Source organism: Megalobrama amblycephala, linkage group LG14 (genome assembly GCF_018812025.1).
Source record: "Megalobrama amblycephala isolate DHTTF-2021 linkage group LG14, ASM1881202v1, whole genome shotgun sequence".
Taxonomy (NCBI): Eukaryota; Metazoa; Chordata; class Actinopteri; order Cypriniformes; family Xenocyprididae; genus Megalobrama; species Megalobrama amblycephala.
Genome location: NC_063057.1, coordinates 46641976 through 46662956, shown reverse-complemented (window position 1 = coordinate 46662956; position 20981 = coordinate 46641976). Strand labels below are relative to the sequence as shown.

The 20981-nt window shown below is 36.5% G+C and overlaps 1 protein-coding gene across 2 annotated transcripts; it reads right to left on the bottom strand.

Moving 5' to 3' along the window:
* Positions 1-2623: 2623 nt before the first annotated feature.
* Positions 2624-20868, bottom strand: LOC125245793 (gastrula zinc finger protein XlCGF57.1-like). Of its 2 annotated transcripts, none has more exons than XM_048156555.1 (3): positions 20787-20868; positions 7790-7940; positions 2624-6233 (listed from the first exon to the last, which is right to left on the bottom strand). In XM_048156555.1, exons 2-3 carry the CDS (start codon positions 7872-7874, stop codon positions 4561-4563), a joined length of 1758 nt encoding a protein of 585 aa, XP_048012512.1. In that variant the 5' UTR covers positions 7875-7940; positions 20787-20868; the 3' UTR covers positions 2624-4560. The 2 variants fall into 2 exon arrangements, with proteins under 2 accessions (XP_048012512.1, XP_048012511.1); XM_048156554.1 differs by lacking the exon at positions 20787-20868 and adding an exon at positions 10495-20764.
* Between the last annotated feature and the right edge of the window lie 113 nt (positions 20869-20981).

Below are 20981 nucleotides of genomic sequence, written 5' to 3'. Positions count from 1 at the left end.
TGTGGTGCTACTCCCATGTAAGGTCTAGATAGATAGATAGATGGATAGATAGACAGAAATGCTCAGATTAGATAGATATCCCATGTAGAGTCTCCCATATGCTTTGAGAATATCTACAAAATTATGATATGGCTTTTAGTATTATAAAAAGGCATTGAGTGACATATTTTTTTTTATTAATGATGTACTATAATCTAGAAATTTTGTTCTTTGTCAGTATTTTTACCAGAGCAAGTCATAGGAAGATACAAAAAGGTCCTGAAGTACCTGTCAAAAGGAGCAACCAAAACGGAGGCATACCAAATATGCAGTGTGGATAGGAAGACGATTGTTGATATGTCTGCCATTGCTGAATTGGAAGCCTGTGACATCACAGCGTACAATAAATTATGTGCTGCCTTTCAAAAAGGGCAAAAGCTGTCCGACTTTGCAGACCATTGCCGGTAGTTGTGTACAAAGGAAACAGTGTGCACTGCCATTGAGGGAAAAAAGAGAAATGGAGAGCTTAAAGACATTCCACAAAAGAATAAATAACTTGTTACCAATGGCTGTGTGTACATTTTTAATGTACATTCTCAGTTTATCCTCATAATCTAATTGTGTTGAAGGTTTTTTTTTTTTTTATGTTAAATTTAGCCACCATGTTTGGCTCAGTTTCTCTTCACAGTTTGTTGAATGCATTATTGTTGTTTCATTCCAAAATACAGAATTTTGCTTAGTTTATGGCTAGGTTTCATCATTGTGCCAAATTTAATTTAATTTAGAATGTTCAGACATCATATTTTGCACAGTGCTTTATTCTTGCACACACAGTTGTGCATTATTTGCATAATGCACTATTTTCTTTTATGATCCTATGGAAATGTTTCAGTGCTTATAATTAAAAAAAAAAAAAAAGTTAGATCCAATCACCCAGGTGACACATTTGTGAAGGGTTAACATATTTTCACTTTAAAATAATGGTCTAGATCACTAGTAGTTCCTGCGGGATGACAAGGTAACGCTTGAGTAATTACTAATTAGTGAGGTGTTTACGTGGATTTCACAAGTAATATATGTTTAAATTTAATTTTATATCTGAAACATACTGTACAGCCATACCTTTCTGTGAGCCACTAATGATAACAAACATTGTAATCTGGAAGATGTGGTTATGTGCTAAATGCAACACAAATGCAGCCAATGTCTTCATTAAGGACACAAATTGTTTGTGACAAGAGAACATCAATGTTTATATTCATATCCTGAAGAGAAGTCCTCCCCAGGCTACTGTTACTTAAACGTAGGTCTTTTGGAGTTGGAGACATATTTAACTGACACTGAACAGAGCTCATAATAGTGAACTATTTCCAATCATGAGCATGTCAGTTTATGTCATATGTTTAAGTTTTAAATAAACAACACGTACAAACTAACCTGTAGCTAACATATTTTGGGGGATATAATAATAATTAGTTTCCACATTGAACCCATTTAAGTCACAAGTTTCTGAAATGTTATGACCATGTTAAGAGTAAAAAAAAGGACAATTGTTCACTTTTCAGGGCATGTTACTTTTGTGATTAGTAATTAATCAGTTATTCTTTATTAATTGGTCATAGTTAACAAGTAGTTCTCAATGAGAATATATTTATTTAGTAATTATCGAATACCTAATAAGGAACTATCTTTGTGGTAAATTTGCTGTTACTTACTGCTTAGTTAATCTTGCTTCCATATTAGTTAATAGTATTAAGTTCAGTGTTAATGTAGTACTACCTATTACTTCCTGCTAGGGCTGTTCAACGATAACCGTGGTTATCGTGTACAAAATAAGAGTCTGTGTTTACGTAATATATGTGTGTTTGTTTTGTGTATAATTATTATGTATATATAAATATACACACAAACATGTATATATTTAAGAAAAATATCTTACATTTCTATACAAATATTTACATTTATATATAATTTAAATATATAAAAATATAAATATTTATATATTTATACATACATGCTTATATTTCTTAAATATATACATGTATGTGTGTGTATTTATAGATACATAATAATTATACACAAAACAAACACACATATATTACGTAAACACAGACTCTTATTTTGTACACGATAACCACGGTTATCGTTGAACAGCCCTACTTCCTGCATAGTTACCTGTTAACAACGGACAATTATTCTAAAGTGTTACCGCAAAATTTTATGCCCAGTCCAGCCTTAATGATCCTCCTTTTCTAGGGCCAGAAAGAAGACCTAATAATGAAACTATTAAAAGTAAACTCCCTAAGGCAGTTGTATGCGCAAAAGTTGTTGCTGTTTCTGGAAACCTGTTTGCTTTGACCTCACATCAGGTGTTAATGCATTTATGCTTTTAATGCGTTGTAGCCTGGAATATATACTATATATTCATACTTCATATTATAATGGAATACTAAATATATACTCACTGGATTGCTGAGTGATGGAGGTTTGATTTTTTTTTAAAATACTAATTATTTCTGTGGTAGAAAACAGGTTACTATGAAGGGGGCCCTTGGGCTTGCCCCAGGGCCCTATGTGTTCTATGGCTGCATCCAAAATTGCATACTCTCTTGAGTCTATACTTATTCTTAACAAGTAATTACTTCACAACTGCTTAAAAAGTATCTTCTAATATGAATGTGTGTAATATTAATGTAATCTGGGTGTACTACATTTGCCATGTTGCCCTTATCACGTGACCTACAGCATTAGTTGCGTTGCTTCACCGCTATTCACAAATCCTCGCCCGTGGCCTCATGGGATAGTAAAGTGTCCATCATATGCACACTAGACAGACAGACAGGACTAGCAATGAGACACCCGTAGCCAAACACTGGCCACATTCATGTCCTGTTTAACAACATGTTTACCTGTGCATTCTCTCACTAAAGATCAATCAAATAATGCAGTGCAATATTTTATTTATAAGCTTTACATTGTGTTATTACACAGTAAGACAAAAGTTCATTTATCTAATATTATGATTCCACCGTATTAATCAAATCGACCCTTTTCACATTTCCGGGTTTCTAAAAAGCGGAAGTCGTCATATAGCGGTGAATGAGAGACTACATTGAATATATTTTTTGTGTTCCCATTTGCTCAAATAGCAAAAGAAAAACTCCACAATAGTGTTTTCACAACTTTCAAAAAGAAGATTGATAACTGCAGTCAGAAGGGAGAAATATGTAAATTTTACCATCACTTCCATTGCTGCTGTATTAGAAACACCCTCGCGGCAGCGTTAACTGTTTTTTGTATTTGGATGCAAACGTAATAAAATATAAAGTATAGTGATATAAATGTATAGTGATCATCAAAGTCAGTGAAAAGGGTCCATATTTGAGGCAAAGGATAAAGAACTAAAGGACACAAAAAAGACACTCTCAAGTTTTGCTGGAGCACCTGATCAGGGGCCCGTTCTTCGTATATCGCTAACTCGGTTAGCTGGATTTGATTGTTGACGATTTGGCATGATCCTGGATTGTTCGGTTCTTCAACGCTCATCCTGGACATGCTGTCATAGCAACAGGTCCGTAAGCTTAAACCTGCTCGTGAGCAGGCTTATTTCATGTAAAAAGGATTAGATTTCATTGCATCTGAAGTGGAATTGATACTTAAAATCTGTCTCAGCCACTGCAAATTTATTTCAAGTGTACTTATATAGGGACAATAATTTAAAATGATAATAATTTACAAATTAATTTGAAAATAATATTATAATGTTGTGTAGTCTAAAATACTATAGACACAATCAGTTTTACTCATTGAAAGATTTATTTGTGATGGAATAATTGCTTTACAATTGTACTGGAGTCTTACACACAAGCTGTACAGTTATTCTGAGCCATGCATTAATTTGAATGGTGACGCTATTACGGAAATGGCTTGATGCAGCACAGGAGATGCAGATAACTTGATGTTGACTTTAATTTTTAATTAAATCTTTAATTAAAGCTGTCACATAACAAATCTGCTTCAAAGAAAAAATTAAATGAATTTCGAATTACAACTTTGAAATAAAAATGTAATGACTACAAATCTAAATATATTTGGGAATCACGTAAAAAAAAAAAAAAAAAGGGCACATTTCATTTATCTGTTATAACATGCATGTTGTAATGTCATTTTATTCACTTGGCTGTTTCATTATAAAGGTCCAGAAATTCGTTGAGTTTTTCATGAGGTGTCTTTTCTAATTATATGATGTCATTACGTTGATGTCTTGCCACCAGCCAATCGCTGCATTTCTGATCGTGGTTTCGAGTATCGATTCATCTGCCCATTTTAAGGAACACAAGAATCTCAGACAACTTAATCCTGATATTTTAATAAATTCCACAAATTCATTTGAAGAACCAAATTAGCCAGAGATCAGTTATCACGATTAGAAGATCTAGCATCTGTCAAATCATCTTAGATGTATTAAGTGAGGTACTAAGAACAGACCTCAGATGAAAATCTGATATGGGCCAAATTTAAAATGTCACGTGAACAGCCTTACCAAATATGTTTGATAGAAAAATCAGATTTGGCCCACATTCAGCTGCGGTTTGAACGTAGCCTTAATTTTACACAGATACGTATTTTCTGGTGCCATTTTAAACTGCTGAGCCATTTAAAACTCTTTCCACACAAAGAACACAAATAGCGTCTCACATATGTATGACTTTTCAGGTGTATCTCTAAGTGTGATGGCAAAAGAAATTTTTTATTACACTGATCACAATTAAATAGCCTTCTTCCAGAATGAAGCAGCAGGTGATTTTTAAAATTGCTCCTTTTTCTAAACCTCTTGTCACACTCAGAACACTGCAATTTCTTTCCAGAATGACTTTGCAAATGACAATTCAGGTCTCTTTGATATGTGAAACTCCTTCCACACTGAAGACATGTAAAAGGCTTCTCCCCAGTGTGAAGTCTCATGTGAGTGTCAAGATTTCCTTTAAATCTGAAACTCTTTCCACACTGAGGGCAGGTGAAAGGCTTCTCTCTAGAGTGAACTCTCATGTGAGTCTTGAGGTTTCCTTTAAGTGTGAAACTCTTTCCACAGTGATGACACATGAAAGGCTTCTCTCCAATATGAGTGCTTACGTGCCTCTTAAGCTCATTCCTGTCTGTGAAATTCTGTCCACACTGATGACATATAAATAGGTTCTCTCTTGAATGAATTCTTACGTGGTTATTAAGGGTTACTTTATGTCTGAAACTCTTTCCACACTGATCACATGTGAAAGGCTTCTCTCCAGTGTGAATTCTAATGTGATACTTAAGATTTCCTTTTTGTGAGAAGCTCTTCCCACACAGTTTGCAGGTGTAAGGGCTCTCTCCAGTGTGAACTCTCATGTGGGAATCAAATGATTCTTTATATGTAAAATTCATTCCACACTGATCACATGTGTAAGGCTTCTCTCCAGTGTGAATTCTCATGTGAGTCTTGAGGCTTACTTTATGACTGAAACTCTTTCCACAGTGATCACATGTGAAAGGCTTCTCTCCGGTGTGCATTCTCATGTGAGTCTTCAGGTATTTATTGAATCGGAAGCTCCTTTCACACAGCTGGCATTTGAAAGGCTTCTCACCAGAGTGAATTATTACGTGCCTATTAAGACGTTTTATGTTAGGGAAACTCATTCCACACCGATGACATATAAAACTGTTCTCTCTTGAGTGAACTCTCATGTGGTTATTAAGGCTAATTTTACGTGCAAAACTCTTTCCACAATGATTACATGTGAACGGCTTCTCTCCAGTGTGAATGTTCATGTGATACCTAAAGTTTATATCTGTTGTGAAACTCTTTCCACACAGTTTGCAGGTGAAAGGCTTCTCTCCGGTATGAGTTCTCATGTGGCTTTTAAGGGCTCCATTTTGAGTGAAACTCTTTCCACAATGTTGGCAGGTAAAAGGCTTCTCACCAGTGTGAATTCGCATGTGAACATTAAGGTTTCCTTTTTCAGTGAAACTTTTTCCACACTGTTGGCATGTGAAAGGCTTTTCTCCATTGTGAAGTCTCATGTGGACTTTAAGGTTTTCATGTTGACTGAAACTCTTTCCACACTGAAAGCAGGTGAAAAAACTGCTAGCTCCTGTCTTTTGAGCTCTTTTTTGAGACTTTTCAGTCTGTGAGCCACTAAAAGATATTTCTTCAGTTATGAAATCATGATTTTTCATTTCATTCAGTACTTCACTCTCCTCTTTCAATGGCCTCAGGTCTACGGCAGAAAAAAGACAAATACAAGTTAACCTCCTGTATAATGGCACAGCAAAAGACATTTACACATTTAAAGCATTAAAACCAACAACATTTCTAGTTCCCAAACGATAAGGCACCTAGTTAACGGAACACCTCCAGCCCACCAAGAATATCACTTCACCCACCTGAAGATCAAATGAAGATCAAGAACAAGATGTTTTTGATTAAATCTGACAGCTTTCTGTCCCTTCATTGACAGCTACACAACTACCACTTTGATGCTTCAAAAGTTCAGAAAGACATCGGTTTAACAACCGTTCAAATTGTTAAATAAAGTTATTTTTGTTTTGGTTTTGCACACAAAAAGTATTCTTGCCACTTCATAACATTAAGGTTATTACACTGTAGACACGTTGACTATTTTAACATTGTTTTTACAACCTTTCTGGACCTCAAAGGGTGCAATAACATTGCTGCCTATGTGTGCTTCAGAAACCCTCGGATTTCATCAAAAAACATCTACATTTGTTTTCCGAAAATGAACAGGTCTTACAGGTTTGGGACTTACTTTGTAAGTTATTTTAAAAAGAAATGTGAATTGTACCTCACCTTTAGCATCATAATTATTTTACCTGCGCTGGACAGAGATTGAGATGGTGACGTTCCATGCCAAACCTCTCACGTCATGCGTGCGTCTTTATGCGTTGTCAGCATGAGATTGGTTTATAAGATCGGCCTTTATAGAGACCGCCGATCAACTAACTCATTCACTTTTTTTTTTTTTTTTAACTGGCCATTTCCAGCACTTGTTTCTGATGTGATACTTCAAAATACACATAAAAAGAGGGTGATGGAAACATACATAGCTATAGATTGCTGTGGAAGTCAGGCATTTTGGTACATTACTATACCGACAAGCAGGGATGCTCCAAAAATGATGACTAAACGGGTCAAGATCAAGCTACATGTTGAGTGTGTGGGCTACACAGAAAAAGAAGAGTCTTTGTTTCACTTGTTCTACAATCATTTGAACTTCCAAGAAAGAAGCAAGGTTAAAGATTGTTTTAATGTTTTTGAAACACTAAGATGTTGCACTATTTTCCAGGCAGTGAAGTTGGATCTGAATTTGTGAAAAGTTTTTGACATTTTCACGTTACTTCCAAATAAAATATAGTAGCAGAAGCTTTTTAATGTTTTTTGAAACACTGAGACCTTTTCACTACTTTTCAGATAATGAAAATGCCTTTGAATGTGTGTGAAGTTTCAGATAATTTGCCAAAAATAATTTACCCTAATAGGACAATGTCAGTTATAAATGACGAAACCCTTAAAAAAAATAAGGTTAAAGGTTAGATGTAGAAAACTTATTTTGGAAAAAGATTTTATCCTTAAATATATGTAAAATATGAAGTCATTTTTTTTTTTCCAACTCTGATTTCATAATTAGTCTCATAGATGCCTAATTAAGACACTCGTGACATTCTTCAAAAATGTCATTAATTTCTGTAGAGGTTGACATTTTAATAAGGAAATAAGAGATTCAGCTAAGAGTTCAGCTTTGAGAATGAAACCAACCTGTTTGTTCCTCAGTATCTTCTTGTTTCAGGCTGAATACTTCTTCAATCTTCATGTCTTCACTCTCCTCTTTAATAAATGCCATCTTTTTAACAGTATGTCACGTGGATCTCAGCTGCTTCATATGTTCAGGAGTTTTGGACACTCTGTCCTGTTTAAGATGAGAATAATTAACAGAAAGAAAAATAAATCCCAACTAAATCCCTGGGTGTGTCTCAATCAGTTCCTTAGTTTAGTGAGTGGGGGTCAGAGATTTCATTTTCAAATGACTTTAATGCCCTTAAATGGCCTAATTAGTAGGGATGGCTTTATTCAATTTTTTTATGTCCGATACCGATAACAATACTGCAAACTTGAGTATTTGTCCACATCGATACTAATCCGATACCATCTTTTCTCCCTTTTTAAACAACTAAGCTGTTAATAATGCATTTGTTTGGATGCCCTTTGCTTAACCTAACCATCTAAACATTATGCTTAAATTGTGAAACAAATATTCTACTTTCCTAAAGGAAAACATACATAGACCACAACATGAATCAGTTATGCAATGCTACTACTTTTTATTTTGACTTTTTCTCAAACAGAGCTTTTAGCAGCATTTTTGATTGGTCAGAACCATTGAAAATGAAATTTAAAGTGAAACTCAATGCAACAATTTAAATCTGAGTATTAAGAATGACAAAAGGAATAATAATTCCAGTGTAAAATTCTGGATATAACTCAACACTTAATGTAACCTATATGACATAGCAAAAATAAGTTGAAATGTAGACCACAAATTAACTAAATAATTATAACAAACAAAATAGCATCTTATAAAATGTACAGTGACACACAGTACTGTAGACATAACATCTTAAGTCACTCACAAATGTAGGTTTCTACACCTAATATCAAGTTATCTGCACTGAGGGAAAAAAATTACAGTACAGTTCTAAGGTTTCTTTCACATGTAACCTCTGGGGTTAAAATGCATGTAAAACCACAGTATACTATTGAAAAAATTAGGGATGCCCATGACTAGAGATTTTTCTGGTCAACTAGTCGTTGTCATTTAAGCCATTAGTCGACAAATCTGACATATACAGTATATTAATTTAATTATATGCTGGGGGGTGGATACTAACCATAATGAGCCTTTAATAAATAAGCATAATATATAGCCTATTCAGCGCTCAATCGCACTCATAAAGCTTGCCACAAAACACTGACAAAAGTAATGATTATGAATGTGTCGGGGAAAAAATACAAGGTCATTTTAATTATTAATAAACTCATCTTCAAACTCTTTTTCCCGCGACTAACTGACTAATATATTTTTGGTCGACTAAGCTTCTTCTCTTTGATTAACATTTAGTCGACTATTAGGGGGCAGCCATATAAAAAATACAATTCCAGCATAAAAATGTCTGCAATGTAAACCAATATTTTGTTCAAGTTTTTCCTTAACATAAGACATTTCCAAAAAACTGTTAGCATTAAAATCATCACAACTATGGCTGGAATAAAAAAATGATTGTTTTTTCAATCGATTATTCTTAAAATTATTTTTTCCATCCTGGTTAATCTATTGATTTTTTTTTTTTTGTTTGGTTAATTTAACAATAAATTACCATTAAATAATAACTGTAACTAATCTATGTATGAACTTTTACCTAATGATGTTATCACAAAAAGGTTTATGCAATGTAGGCCTAGTTAGTAAAGGTATTTACTTTGTTTTACTTTAGGTATTTATTTCGTTTTACTTTGTTCAGTCACCTTTTGGGATTTACAGCATCAACTGCTTATAAGTGTGAATCCGGAAATGTTTTGTTGAGTCAGGAGATTAAAGTAGCTACTTGAACATGTTCATTCAGCTATGATCAGACAGCTGGAGTGACAGCTGCATTTTAATTAACCATCTAAGTAACTATAGCGACACTGTCAGATATGACAAACCATAAAGTTTTACCATGATTGACAGTGCATAATTAAATAAATGAGTCCATTTGAGGTGTGCGTTCATCCATTAGATGTTTTAAAGAACCAACAACAGTGTTAAATGCTTTGTAACCAGTTGCACAGAGTACGTTTGAGCCACGCATCTTGCAGCCTCGCACCCATGGCAGCTCGTAAAAAAAAACTGAATGCTGTATAAGCCTAGCCGTGTTAACTTCAAAATATGAGACTGAAAACCGTATTCTAGTGCTATGTAAAATTTCACTTTAATAGTCCAAATACTTTGAGGTCATTTTGAGGTAAGAGAGTCCCTGGGACGCTTTCTTTCTTTTCAGATGCTCCTGCACTGAAGTTGTGCTGTTGTGTTTTGCCATTTCGGTTTTACAGAGTGTACAGAGCACCATTTTATTTGGTCTCAGTAATTTCCACACTTTAGATCGAGCTCAATATTTTTATAATAACAGCTAATTTTCAGCATACCCGGGAGCCACCATCATTGGGGAACATAAAACGAATCAACACATTACACGCAAATCGACTAATTTACGTAATAGATTTCATCAATGCGTCGTTCCAGCCCTAGTCACAACCACTGGTTCATCTCTTTTACAGTCCTTATGTGAATTAAGTTTGTTCACTGAACATGAGGGGCAACTTCTTTAAAAAGATTAGCATTTTAGCCTTCTTAGTTGTCAGCCTGCTCCTCTTTTCATCAATAATAATGTGTTGAAGATCGTCTGAACGCTAAATAATTGGCTCACTGATGCAGGTATGCACACAAGTGCTCCCTTGTGGTGGTTGACTCTGGATCAGGTTCATCATCAGTGTTTTCTTCCAGGATTTCATCAGAAACGCTTGAAAGTCTACTCTTCCTTGTTGGCTCTAAGGCTGCTGATTCTGAAGAGGTCGCCTCTGCTGGCTTTCTGGTTTCTAATGTTTTCCAGCTTAAAATGTCTTCCATCTTCTTGACTTCTGCAATTAGGGCTGTTCAACAATAATCGTGATATATATAAATACACACACATACATGTATATATTTAACCCCTTAACTGTTAAAAGTTTACTTCACTTTATTTCAATTAAATCCTAATGTAATCATGACAAACTATATATCGTTGGAAAGGTCTAAGACACCTGAATAGATATTTGTCCATTTTTTTATGATAAAAATTACATAATAACAGTAATAGAGCAAAAACCAAAATAATGATTTTTCAAAACAGATCCAGGTGTAGGGAAAATAGATACACCTTTAGAGCAGGAAACCAGGTCCTCCAACATGCCTACGAATACACCTATCTGGGTCTAAAACTGAGTTCAACAGGGAACTTCAATCTGGCTGTGAAAGAGCTGAGAGTAAAAGCAATGAGAGTCTTCTACATGATTAAAAATACAATTCCACATGAAATTCCAGTTCAAACCTGGCTGAAAATCCTAAAAGCAATAATTGGACCAATTGCTCTACATAGCAGTGAGGTATGGGGACCCCTAAAACCCCAAGATTTTTCAAAATGGGATCAAGAAGAAATTGAAACTCTGCATACTCAAATTTGTAAAAGCATCTTAAAAGTAAACAGAGCGACACCAAACAACTCATGCAGAGCTGTCAATAAAATACCCTTTATTGATATCCAAAAAAAAGCTCTGAAATTCTACCAGCACCTTAAAAACAGTGATCCGAGCTCATACCAGGCAGAAGCTCTGCAGTGTCAGGAGCAGAACCTGATCAGGAGTGCCCTATCACAGCTGGTGTTGAAACTACAGCCAAACCTACACAGCACAATCCGGCCCAACCAAATTGTTCAGTTACAAAAACAAAATTACATCAACTATTGGAAAGATGCCACTAAATTACAAAAGAAGATGGAACTCTATTTACAACTAAAAAGAGACTACAACCCAGCAGAATATCTGAGCTGTGTTAAAGAACATAAAGTGAGAAAGACCCTAACCAGATACAGGCTGAGTGATCATAGCCTAGCTGTAGAGAGAGGACGGCACGGGCAGAGATGGCGGCTGCGAGAGCAGAGTGTTCACTGTGCTCTCAGAGAAAGGTGGAGACAGGAACACTTCCTGCTGCACTGTGATCACTATCTCAACATTCGATCTGACTATTTCACTAAAATCCAACTACTAGAACCAAATTTTATGGCATTATCAAATACAGAAAAAATAAATCATATTCTGGGAGAAAACTCCAACTTAATTGAAACAACAGCAAAATACATAACAGCTTGCCATAATCGAAGAGAGTCAGCAGCCAGTGGACAAAACTAGAATCAGAAATATTCTTAACGTCTAAATGTATGTATAATTTTTAGGTTTTGTTTTTTTGGTTGTTGTTTTTTCTTGTATAAATAAAATGTATATATATTTATGTGTTTATTCTAGTTTTGTTTATGCATTATATAATCATTATTTGTTCATTGCTTATGTAATGGCCAGTGCTTTGGCAATACTGTGTCATGCCAATAAAGCAAATTTGAATTGAATTGAGTAATTTATGACAAGAGTGCACCTCAAAAAAATCTACATAACAGCAGTTGTAACCTTTAATACAAAAAGTTGATACACACACTTTCAATTATTCAAACTTATTTTTCACACTGAAGGTTCATAATAAAACATCAATTCTAGTATTTTGTCCAGAAATATGGATAAAATAATATTGTACACATACATAATATCTATCTATATATTCATATTTCATATATACTGTCTTGAATGAGCATTATAATGTTGTTCTAATAAAATGTAATTTTTTTAGTGGTTTTGCAATATTATACTAATTGCTGTGTTGGTAGAGTCTTTGAGCCTGCCTTCACAAAGTTATGTCAAATAACAGCAAGGCAAGACAGTTTCAATAGCCAAAAAGAGCAGCCAAAGCTGTCACTAGGGCTCCTTCAATTTCAGCATCTCAGTTGACCAATGATCTCTTTGAACTCTCATGACAAGATAGGCTTTATCCAATAGAAAACATGTTTATGGCTGATTGCAAACACGTGCCAATCACGCTCAGCGGTCTGTTTGGAAAACCTGGTGAATGTTTGTAAATATGCAGAGTAGAAAGCCAGAAGACACAGACTACATTGTCTTTTTCACCTCACATTCACAAGACGGATCCACGATGGCCTAAAAGGCATTATACACTGTTAGAAGTTGTTGAGGAACTTTGCAAGAGTGACGATGAACAAAATCATCCATCAAGCGATGATGAGCCAGACATGCTTCTGCCTGAAGAAATTCAGCCCTAGATCGGTGAGTTTATGCATATTTGTTCTTTTATACAACCTTTACTAATTTGAATGATATATGTGCAAATGTGCTGTAAGAAATTGTAGTCTGCCTCGACCCAGATTCCACTCCAAAGTATATTTTAGAATAAGCTCATCCCCAAAATGGCTTAATTATCATAGAGAAGAAGAAAGTCAACTGGTATATTGTTTATGTACCATTTGGTTGATCAAATCCTGAGCAAATGGTAATCAATTGTAGAATGGGTATGGGTGTGGGACACAGAGAACCATCTCAGACAATGAGGTGTCACAACTTCATTAACATACAGACCACAGCTGGTAAAACATGAGAAACTACATTTACATGAAGAGTGGTGAACTGTAACAGGATAAAAGTTTTGAGATTTGGATGTTCTGGGTTCATTCCGACTCCGATGAACCCAAGGTGCTACTTGTACTTTGTCACTGCTAAGCTGCAATAAACTTCTTCATCGAGATCTTCAACGTCCTCATCATTTTTTCTTACAGTGCCATAATTATGTGATAATTATATATTTAGATGTATGATGCATTGAATTATGCATTACATGTATTATGTTTTATATTAGTTTTGTACTATATTCAGTTTGTACTATATTGTGTGTACAATACTAGTTTGATACTATATTCAGGTTGTACTACATTGTTGTATATTAGTTTTATACTATAGTTCAGTTCAGACTATTTTGTTGATTTGTATTATTCAGATGATGAAGACAAGGATGATGACAGACCTCAACCCTCAACCTCTTCAGCTACTTCAGCTGCAACTTTCAGTGGATTCAGAGATGAAGACAGAGGGAGAGGCAGAATTACAAGGCAAAGCAGAGGGAGAGAAAATGGGAGCGAGAGAGGGAGAGGAAGAAGGAGAGAAAGAGGGAGAGGAAGAGGGCCAAGCAGAGGGAGAGACAGAGGAAGAGGGAGACAGTCACGATCTGTTGTTTTTCTGCCATCTCAGAAAGATGAACCGGACATTCCGCCACTGGTGACAGTGACTATATTTACATGGACAGCAGTAATCTAATTATTGACCTTATTCTGAACAAGACAATATTATGATTAAGGTGTTTACATGAGTTGCTTTTAGAATATTTCTTTCATGTTCCCGTTTTACATGTTATAGAACATCGATTAATGGAAAACATCATTACATCCCCACAACGCGCCCTCCGACGTTCTCTACAGAATTTAACATATCACCACACAGTTCGTCTTTGTTATGGTACCATACACAGTTTTGTCTGTTTCATTCTTAATTTTACGAAAGCTTCTAGTGCAGTAAATTATTTGACATGCTATATGTGCAAATAGATACGGAGCCCCGCATATGACATGCAAGAAAAAATAAATAAATTGTGCGCACAATTACTATTTCTTTCCTTTGATTTATAAACCATGTGCATGATTTATAAATCAAGGGAATAAATTAGTAATCGTGCGCACAATTTAGTAAATGGAGGGAATGAATTAGTAAATCGTTTAGCCTACTATTTATTTTCCCTCTCATGTGTGGGGCTCTGTAAATAGAAGACGGTGGATACAAATTCTCCAGCAACAGGCCTCCTATGCACTTTAATTCGGCAACATTTCATTCATGCACCGTGACAATCTCAGAGGTACTGGATGAGAGGTGAGAGGAATTTGATTTGTGGCTTCTTGCTTGAAGCTTCAGCTTGCTCTCTTGTTTGCCGTCAAACGGTTGACCACTGCCGTGTGTGTGTATTATGTGTCCTTAGCAAAATGCGGTGAAAACTCCCACATGACGTTGATAGCGTGATTAAGGTGTATACATGTCTATAATGCACCCCAATAATGCGACTAAAATAGGAATACTCCACCTGTCTTAATTCAATTTGTGTTCACTTCGAGTATGACTTTAACCGGATTAAGGTAATCAAAAAATCACTGTTTACATGGTAGTTTCTTAATCAGAGTATTCTCTTAATCGTGTTAATATCGGAACATTGTTGTCCATGTAAACATACTCAGTGTTTCGACCAGCTAGAAATCCAGACCCTCAGCTGATACCTATGGAGTCATACAGTGCTCTAGAACAGTGGTTCCCAAAGTGGGGGTGGGTCACCTGATGATTTCCAGAAAAAAAAAAAAAGAAAGAAAGAAAAAAAATAAATGATTAGAAATAGCATATTTTATCCATAATTGTAAAAATGCTAAAAATAGTGGTTAAACTAAAAATAAAAACAATGCAAATTAAAAAAGGCCTTTTGATTTTTCTCCCCCTCGACCGTGACTCCTCAGGTTATTATTACGACAGATTAGCAACAGCATCATTTGCAGCAGGTCAATTCTCACCATGCTAAACATTCCAACATGTGCACGTAGGTAATTTTTGTTTTAATCTTAGGATATCAACCTATTTTTGTCGATATGAAACGTTGGTTAATATCGACCAAAGACAACGCTGGGAGGCCAGCAGATGAGAGCGGAGAAGCACCACCGTCAGAAATGTCATCAACCTCAGGTACAAAAAGAGGAGGGTGTGTGCATAAAAAGGACATCCTTCAGCAGTCGGATCAGCCTTTCTCCAAGTGTAGAAAGTATAGAGACAAATTTATCCAGTATGGTTTCACATGTGTCACATGAGTACAACATCCCCAATGCGTAGTGTGCACTGAGGTGCTTGCACATGAAAGCCTAAAACCTGTAAAAATGCTGCGGGACTTGAAAACCAAGCACCCCTCTCTTGCTGTTAAACCAGTAGTTTTTTTCCAACGAAAGGAGCGAGAGTTGCAAGGCCAAAAGAAAGTCCTAACTAAACAGACAACAATCCCTGCCAAAGCTCAACAGGCGTCATTTGAGGTGGCATATTTAATTGCACAGGCAAAAAAGCCACACATGTTCGGGGAAACCCTTATCAAACCTGCTGCTTTAGCTATAAGTCGGGCTATGCATGGGGATAAACTGGCCCGTGCGCTAGAAGCCGTGCCTCTGTCTAATGGGACTATTGCCCAGCGCATCTCCGACATGGCCCAGGACATAAAGTGTCAGCTGGTGGACAGAGTGAATAAAGGGAAATATGCTTTACAGTTAGATGAATCCACAGATGTATCAAACTCTCCCCAGCTTCTTGTATTCGTGAGAAAAAGTTTTGAGGGGAAACATAACGAGGAATTCTGTTTTGCACCTCGCTTGAGGGAACGTGAAAGCAAGTTGAAATGGGTAGGATTGATGTTTTCTGAGCTGGACGAATTCATAGAGGAAAATGATGTGTTAACATAGTGAAGAAGTCTATCACTACCCACCTTCAAGCCCTCCTGGAACACTTTAACAGGTATTTCCCAGAAGAAACAGCTCCAGAACAATTTGACTGGATATGATCACCATTCACTGTAACAAGGGCAAATCATCTGACATCCGACATGGAGTACGCATTGGTTGCAACTGTCAAGGGACCGAACCTTAAAGACAGCGTTTAATTCCAAGACGCTGGCTAAGTTTTGGATTTCAGTAATACCCACAGCTGTCCAAGGCCGCTATGGATGTACTGATGCCGTTTGGCACTACCTACTTGTGCGAAAAGATTTTTATACTTTAACCACCTCTGATGATAGTGGGGGTCATGAGTCACTGGCACCGTTATTTTGGGGGTCGTGGGCTGAAAAGTTTGGGAACCCCTGCTCTAGAACTCTTTCAACTGTATCTTTCATCCTCAGTATGCCAGACGATTATTCAAAATTCTAATGCTTATGCAGCAAAAAATCAAGATGCTTCAAGGAAGCCATGGCAGGACATGTCCGTAAAGGATCTACACTCCTACCTGTCGGTAGTAATTTACATGTGTCTGGTAAAAGTACCTGCTCTGACGGATTACTGGAATGGGTACAGACTCTTTAGAATAGGCTTTCCAGCAAGTGTAATTTCAGGTAGGAAATTTCACGCAATATCATCGGCACTGCATCTTAGTGATCCAAAAAAGGATGCTGAGAACATGAAAGAAAAAAGGAACCCCGGCTTATGATCGCCTTGGCAAACTGAAGCCGGTCTATCAGCATATACGTGATGCCTGCAAGACCTTCTTCCATCCTCATCAGAACATTGCAATAGACGAATGGATGGTGGCATCAAAGGCGAGGATTGTGCTAAAACAATACATGATGGAGAACAAAATGGGGGTACAAACTTTTTGTTTTAGCTGATTCCACATATGGCTACACATGGGATTTTTTTTTTATCTATGAAGGCAAATCCCCTGTGGCACAAGCAGAGCAAACTAAAGGACTCAGCTATGAATCGGAGATGGCGCTGGTAGATGAGAAAATGTTAGGAACAGGCTACAAGCCTTATGTGGACAATTTCTACACCAGCCCAACACTGTTCCGAGACCTCCTCCATCTGGGTCTGTGGGACAATTCACAGCAACCGGGTGGGCTTCCCGCAAGCCACTGACAACAGACTGCCCCGAAATGCTCCCCGTGGTAGTATGAGATGGATTTGCAATGACAAGCTTGAATGGAAGGACACCAGGGAGGTGCTCATGTGCTCCTCCTTCCATTCAGCAAATAGAGACCGCACGGTACAGAGGAGGATGAGGGCGAGAAGTGGGGAATGGACGGAGCTTACTGTTCCTATACCTGCTGCAGTGGCTGACTACAACAAGTGAGTTAAATTTATTCAGTGATGTTGAATAAATAAAATTGTAGATATGTTCATATTTTATTTACTTGGTTATGTTTTACTTTAGATTTGAAACATATCCTTATTATTTTCCACACAGGAACATGGGAGGAGTTGATCACTCCGATGCCCTCATCAGCTATTACACCATTCTGCGAAAGACCAGGAAGTGGGACCGTGCCCTGTTCTACCACTTCATCGATATTGCTGTACTGAATGCGTTCATCATTCATCAGCGGATAGCTGTAGCACAGAACCAAAAACCCATAACACAAAGAGAGTTCTGTGAAGCCCTGGTTCTGGAGCTTACAGATTGGAATGCTCAGATGTCAGTTCAAGTAACTAAATGACTTTTAAGCCCCAGGTATACTTCAGCCGTCCGCGTTTGTGCACCATCCGCGTGACGTAATTTTCATCATGCGGAGGGCTCGCGGCTGGCCGCACACCCCGTCCGCGCGCAGCGCAAATGCGCGGATGGTGCGCATGCAACAGTGCATGCGCAAACAACAGTGCATGCGCAAACAGGAAAGAAGAGTCCACTATAGGTGGCAATACGCACAGTACGCACTGAGCACGTGCAGTCATCGAAGAAGAGTGTGTAAAGAACGATTCAAAAATAAGACGAGAAAACTCAAAAGCATGCCTTCTCCATTGTTTTTGATTCCTGTTCTCTTGGTGTATCTTCTGAGCTATGCTGCAGTGGTGGCTGCACTATTTTTCTTCTCCGATCCTGCCTAGTGAATGTCCGGTTGTCTGGTATTAGTATAGAAAAAACTGCACTGCACTTGTCAAACCCTGTCATCTGCGCGCATCCTTGGTTTAGTATACTTTGAAAGACGCGCGGACGCGACTGCGCACGTGACACGTCCGGGCACAGAAAGTGAAGTATACCCGGGGCTTTAGGGGTCACAAAAGGAGCTTTGGTGACTCCTAGTGGCCTTTTGTCTTATAGAAGCAAAAACAAAAAACTTTTTTTTAGATATCAAGATGAAATTTGAAACAACTTGATTAGACTTATGGGTTTTACTTTTTAGCATTTTTAGGCTGAAACACATTTTTTAAAATATATAAATTAGAATAAAACAAAGATTTTAACTTAAACTTAAATTCAATAACTTTTAAACAAAAAAGATTTTTTTTTAATTATTCTAATACAGCAATAGTCTTCTAAGTGTCTTCTTTCAAAAGAGACCAACCTTATGTTTATATTCCAAAGTGTGCATGAATTACAGCTGTTTAAGTTTGTATAGTGCATTGTCACATGTATCCCCAAAAAGGGGGGTGACAGTTAAGGGGTTAAGAAATATATATGTATAAATATACATATATTTATATTTTTATATATTGATATTATATAAAAATAAATATTTTATATACATATAAGATATTTTTCTTAAATACATACATGAATGTGTATTTATTTACATATTTACATTTTATGTATATACAATTACACACAGAACAAACACACATATATAATCACGATTATCATTGAACATCTCTATCTGCAATACATCCTTTGCATGTCTTGAGGTTTCTGTATTTCTGAAGTACCTGGAGCAATAAAAAAATACAGTCCCACTTTATATTAGGTGGCCTTAACTAATTACATTTAAATTAATAATTTGATACAATGCACATATTGTATACATACATGTTTTAACATTGTACTTATATTTTATACCCGTTTACCCCCATATACCCGTTTTTGTATGCTGGATCCAGTAGTGTGGCAATCGAGTATAATAGATCAGATGCCATGACCCATTTTAATTCTGCACTGAATGATATATTTTAAAGATACAGAGAAGATCAGGAGGAGAAACGGATAGAGATTAGGAAGAAACTGCAGCTTTACCAAGCTCAACGGCTCTGGCCGAGCTGTGATGTAAACAAAACACTATTGGCAATTTTTAATGGGAGGAGCTGTTCAATATGTCCCGCCCTGTCTTCCTGTTTCAGTTATTGTGCTTTTTGCCCAGAAAAACCCCAGCTCCTTGTATGCTTAAATTTGTTAAAAGAGCAGTCAGACTGGGGTCCAGTATGGCAAACTCAGTGATGTATTGCAGCAACGGTCCAAAGCAGCCAATGAGGCGTTTATATGTTATTACAAAGCCACAGAAATGCAAGTCTGCAACCTTTAGCTAAAAGGCGTAATGGTTAACGCTAATGCAGGGAAGAAGATAAGAGGCAGTTTTTTATACCAACAGCTTTTGTGAGGAAATAGGTCATTTAATAAATAGACAGCCGGTCTGCTAATCTTCAACATGTTTTACATTAATCGATACTTTCGTCCGGAACTATGTGCAGATTTTACATTGATAAAAATGTTATTTTTAAGAGATGGCAGAGAAGGGAATGTCACGACAGGTTTGACACATTTACAGCATTACCACCACCACTAGCAAATGTGTAGTAGTAATTAATAATAGGTGTTGTGTAACATTTAGTGATATTGTATATTTTCTAAGGACAATAAACAATATCAATGTTTTCTTTCTTTGGCTTTCAGGTTTTACCGACTATAATACGACTTGAATGACTATGGCTGCTATGCTGATATTATGCATTTTAATGAATAGAGAAAATTAGTAATTTAATTATAATGTTGTATTATATTGTTGTTTAATGAAAAAATAATAATAATGATGATGATGTGTTCTCTCTGTGGCTTCCAGGTTTCAACAAATAAATTACACTTGAATTGTAATGATTTATGACTGCTGTGTATGACTAATAATTATATAATGCTTTTTAATGAATGAAGGCAAGCAAAATATAAAGATTTATAGGTTTTTTCCAATGGTAAGAGGCTAGAGCAGACCCTATCACCTCCCAATAATAAGACAGTTATGTCTATGGTTTTCACAAGCAGGTGTCGTCAGCGTGCATTGATTCCAGGGTTTCGAAACAGTCAACAGTCAACTTGCCAGTGCGTGTTTATGATTCACGATATAGGGAACGAAATGAGACGCACCTTCTCTGAAACTAATGTAAAGATACTCACAAAATGTAACATTCCTTAATGTTAGACAAAGCACCTCATCAATACATTCAATAATAAGCCATTCTTTTACATTGCTTTTAAAAACTATAAATCGATTTGCGTTGATTCAAACGCCTTAAATGCTTAAAACACAAACCTTTTTTCAGTCGACTCACAACAGACGCAGGAGCGTGGCGCAGCCTTATGATGCCAAACCACCCGACCAAAATAAAAGTCCCGTCAACACGCTGCTCTGTCTTAAAACGTTCACAGAAAAACACACATATAATAATATTAAGAACTACCAATGAAAGATTGTGAGATTTTGTCTAAAAGACAAAACTGTAATGTT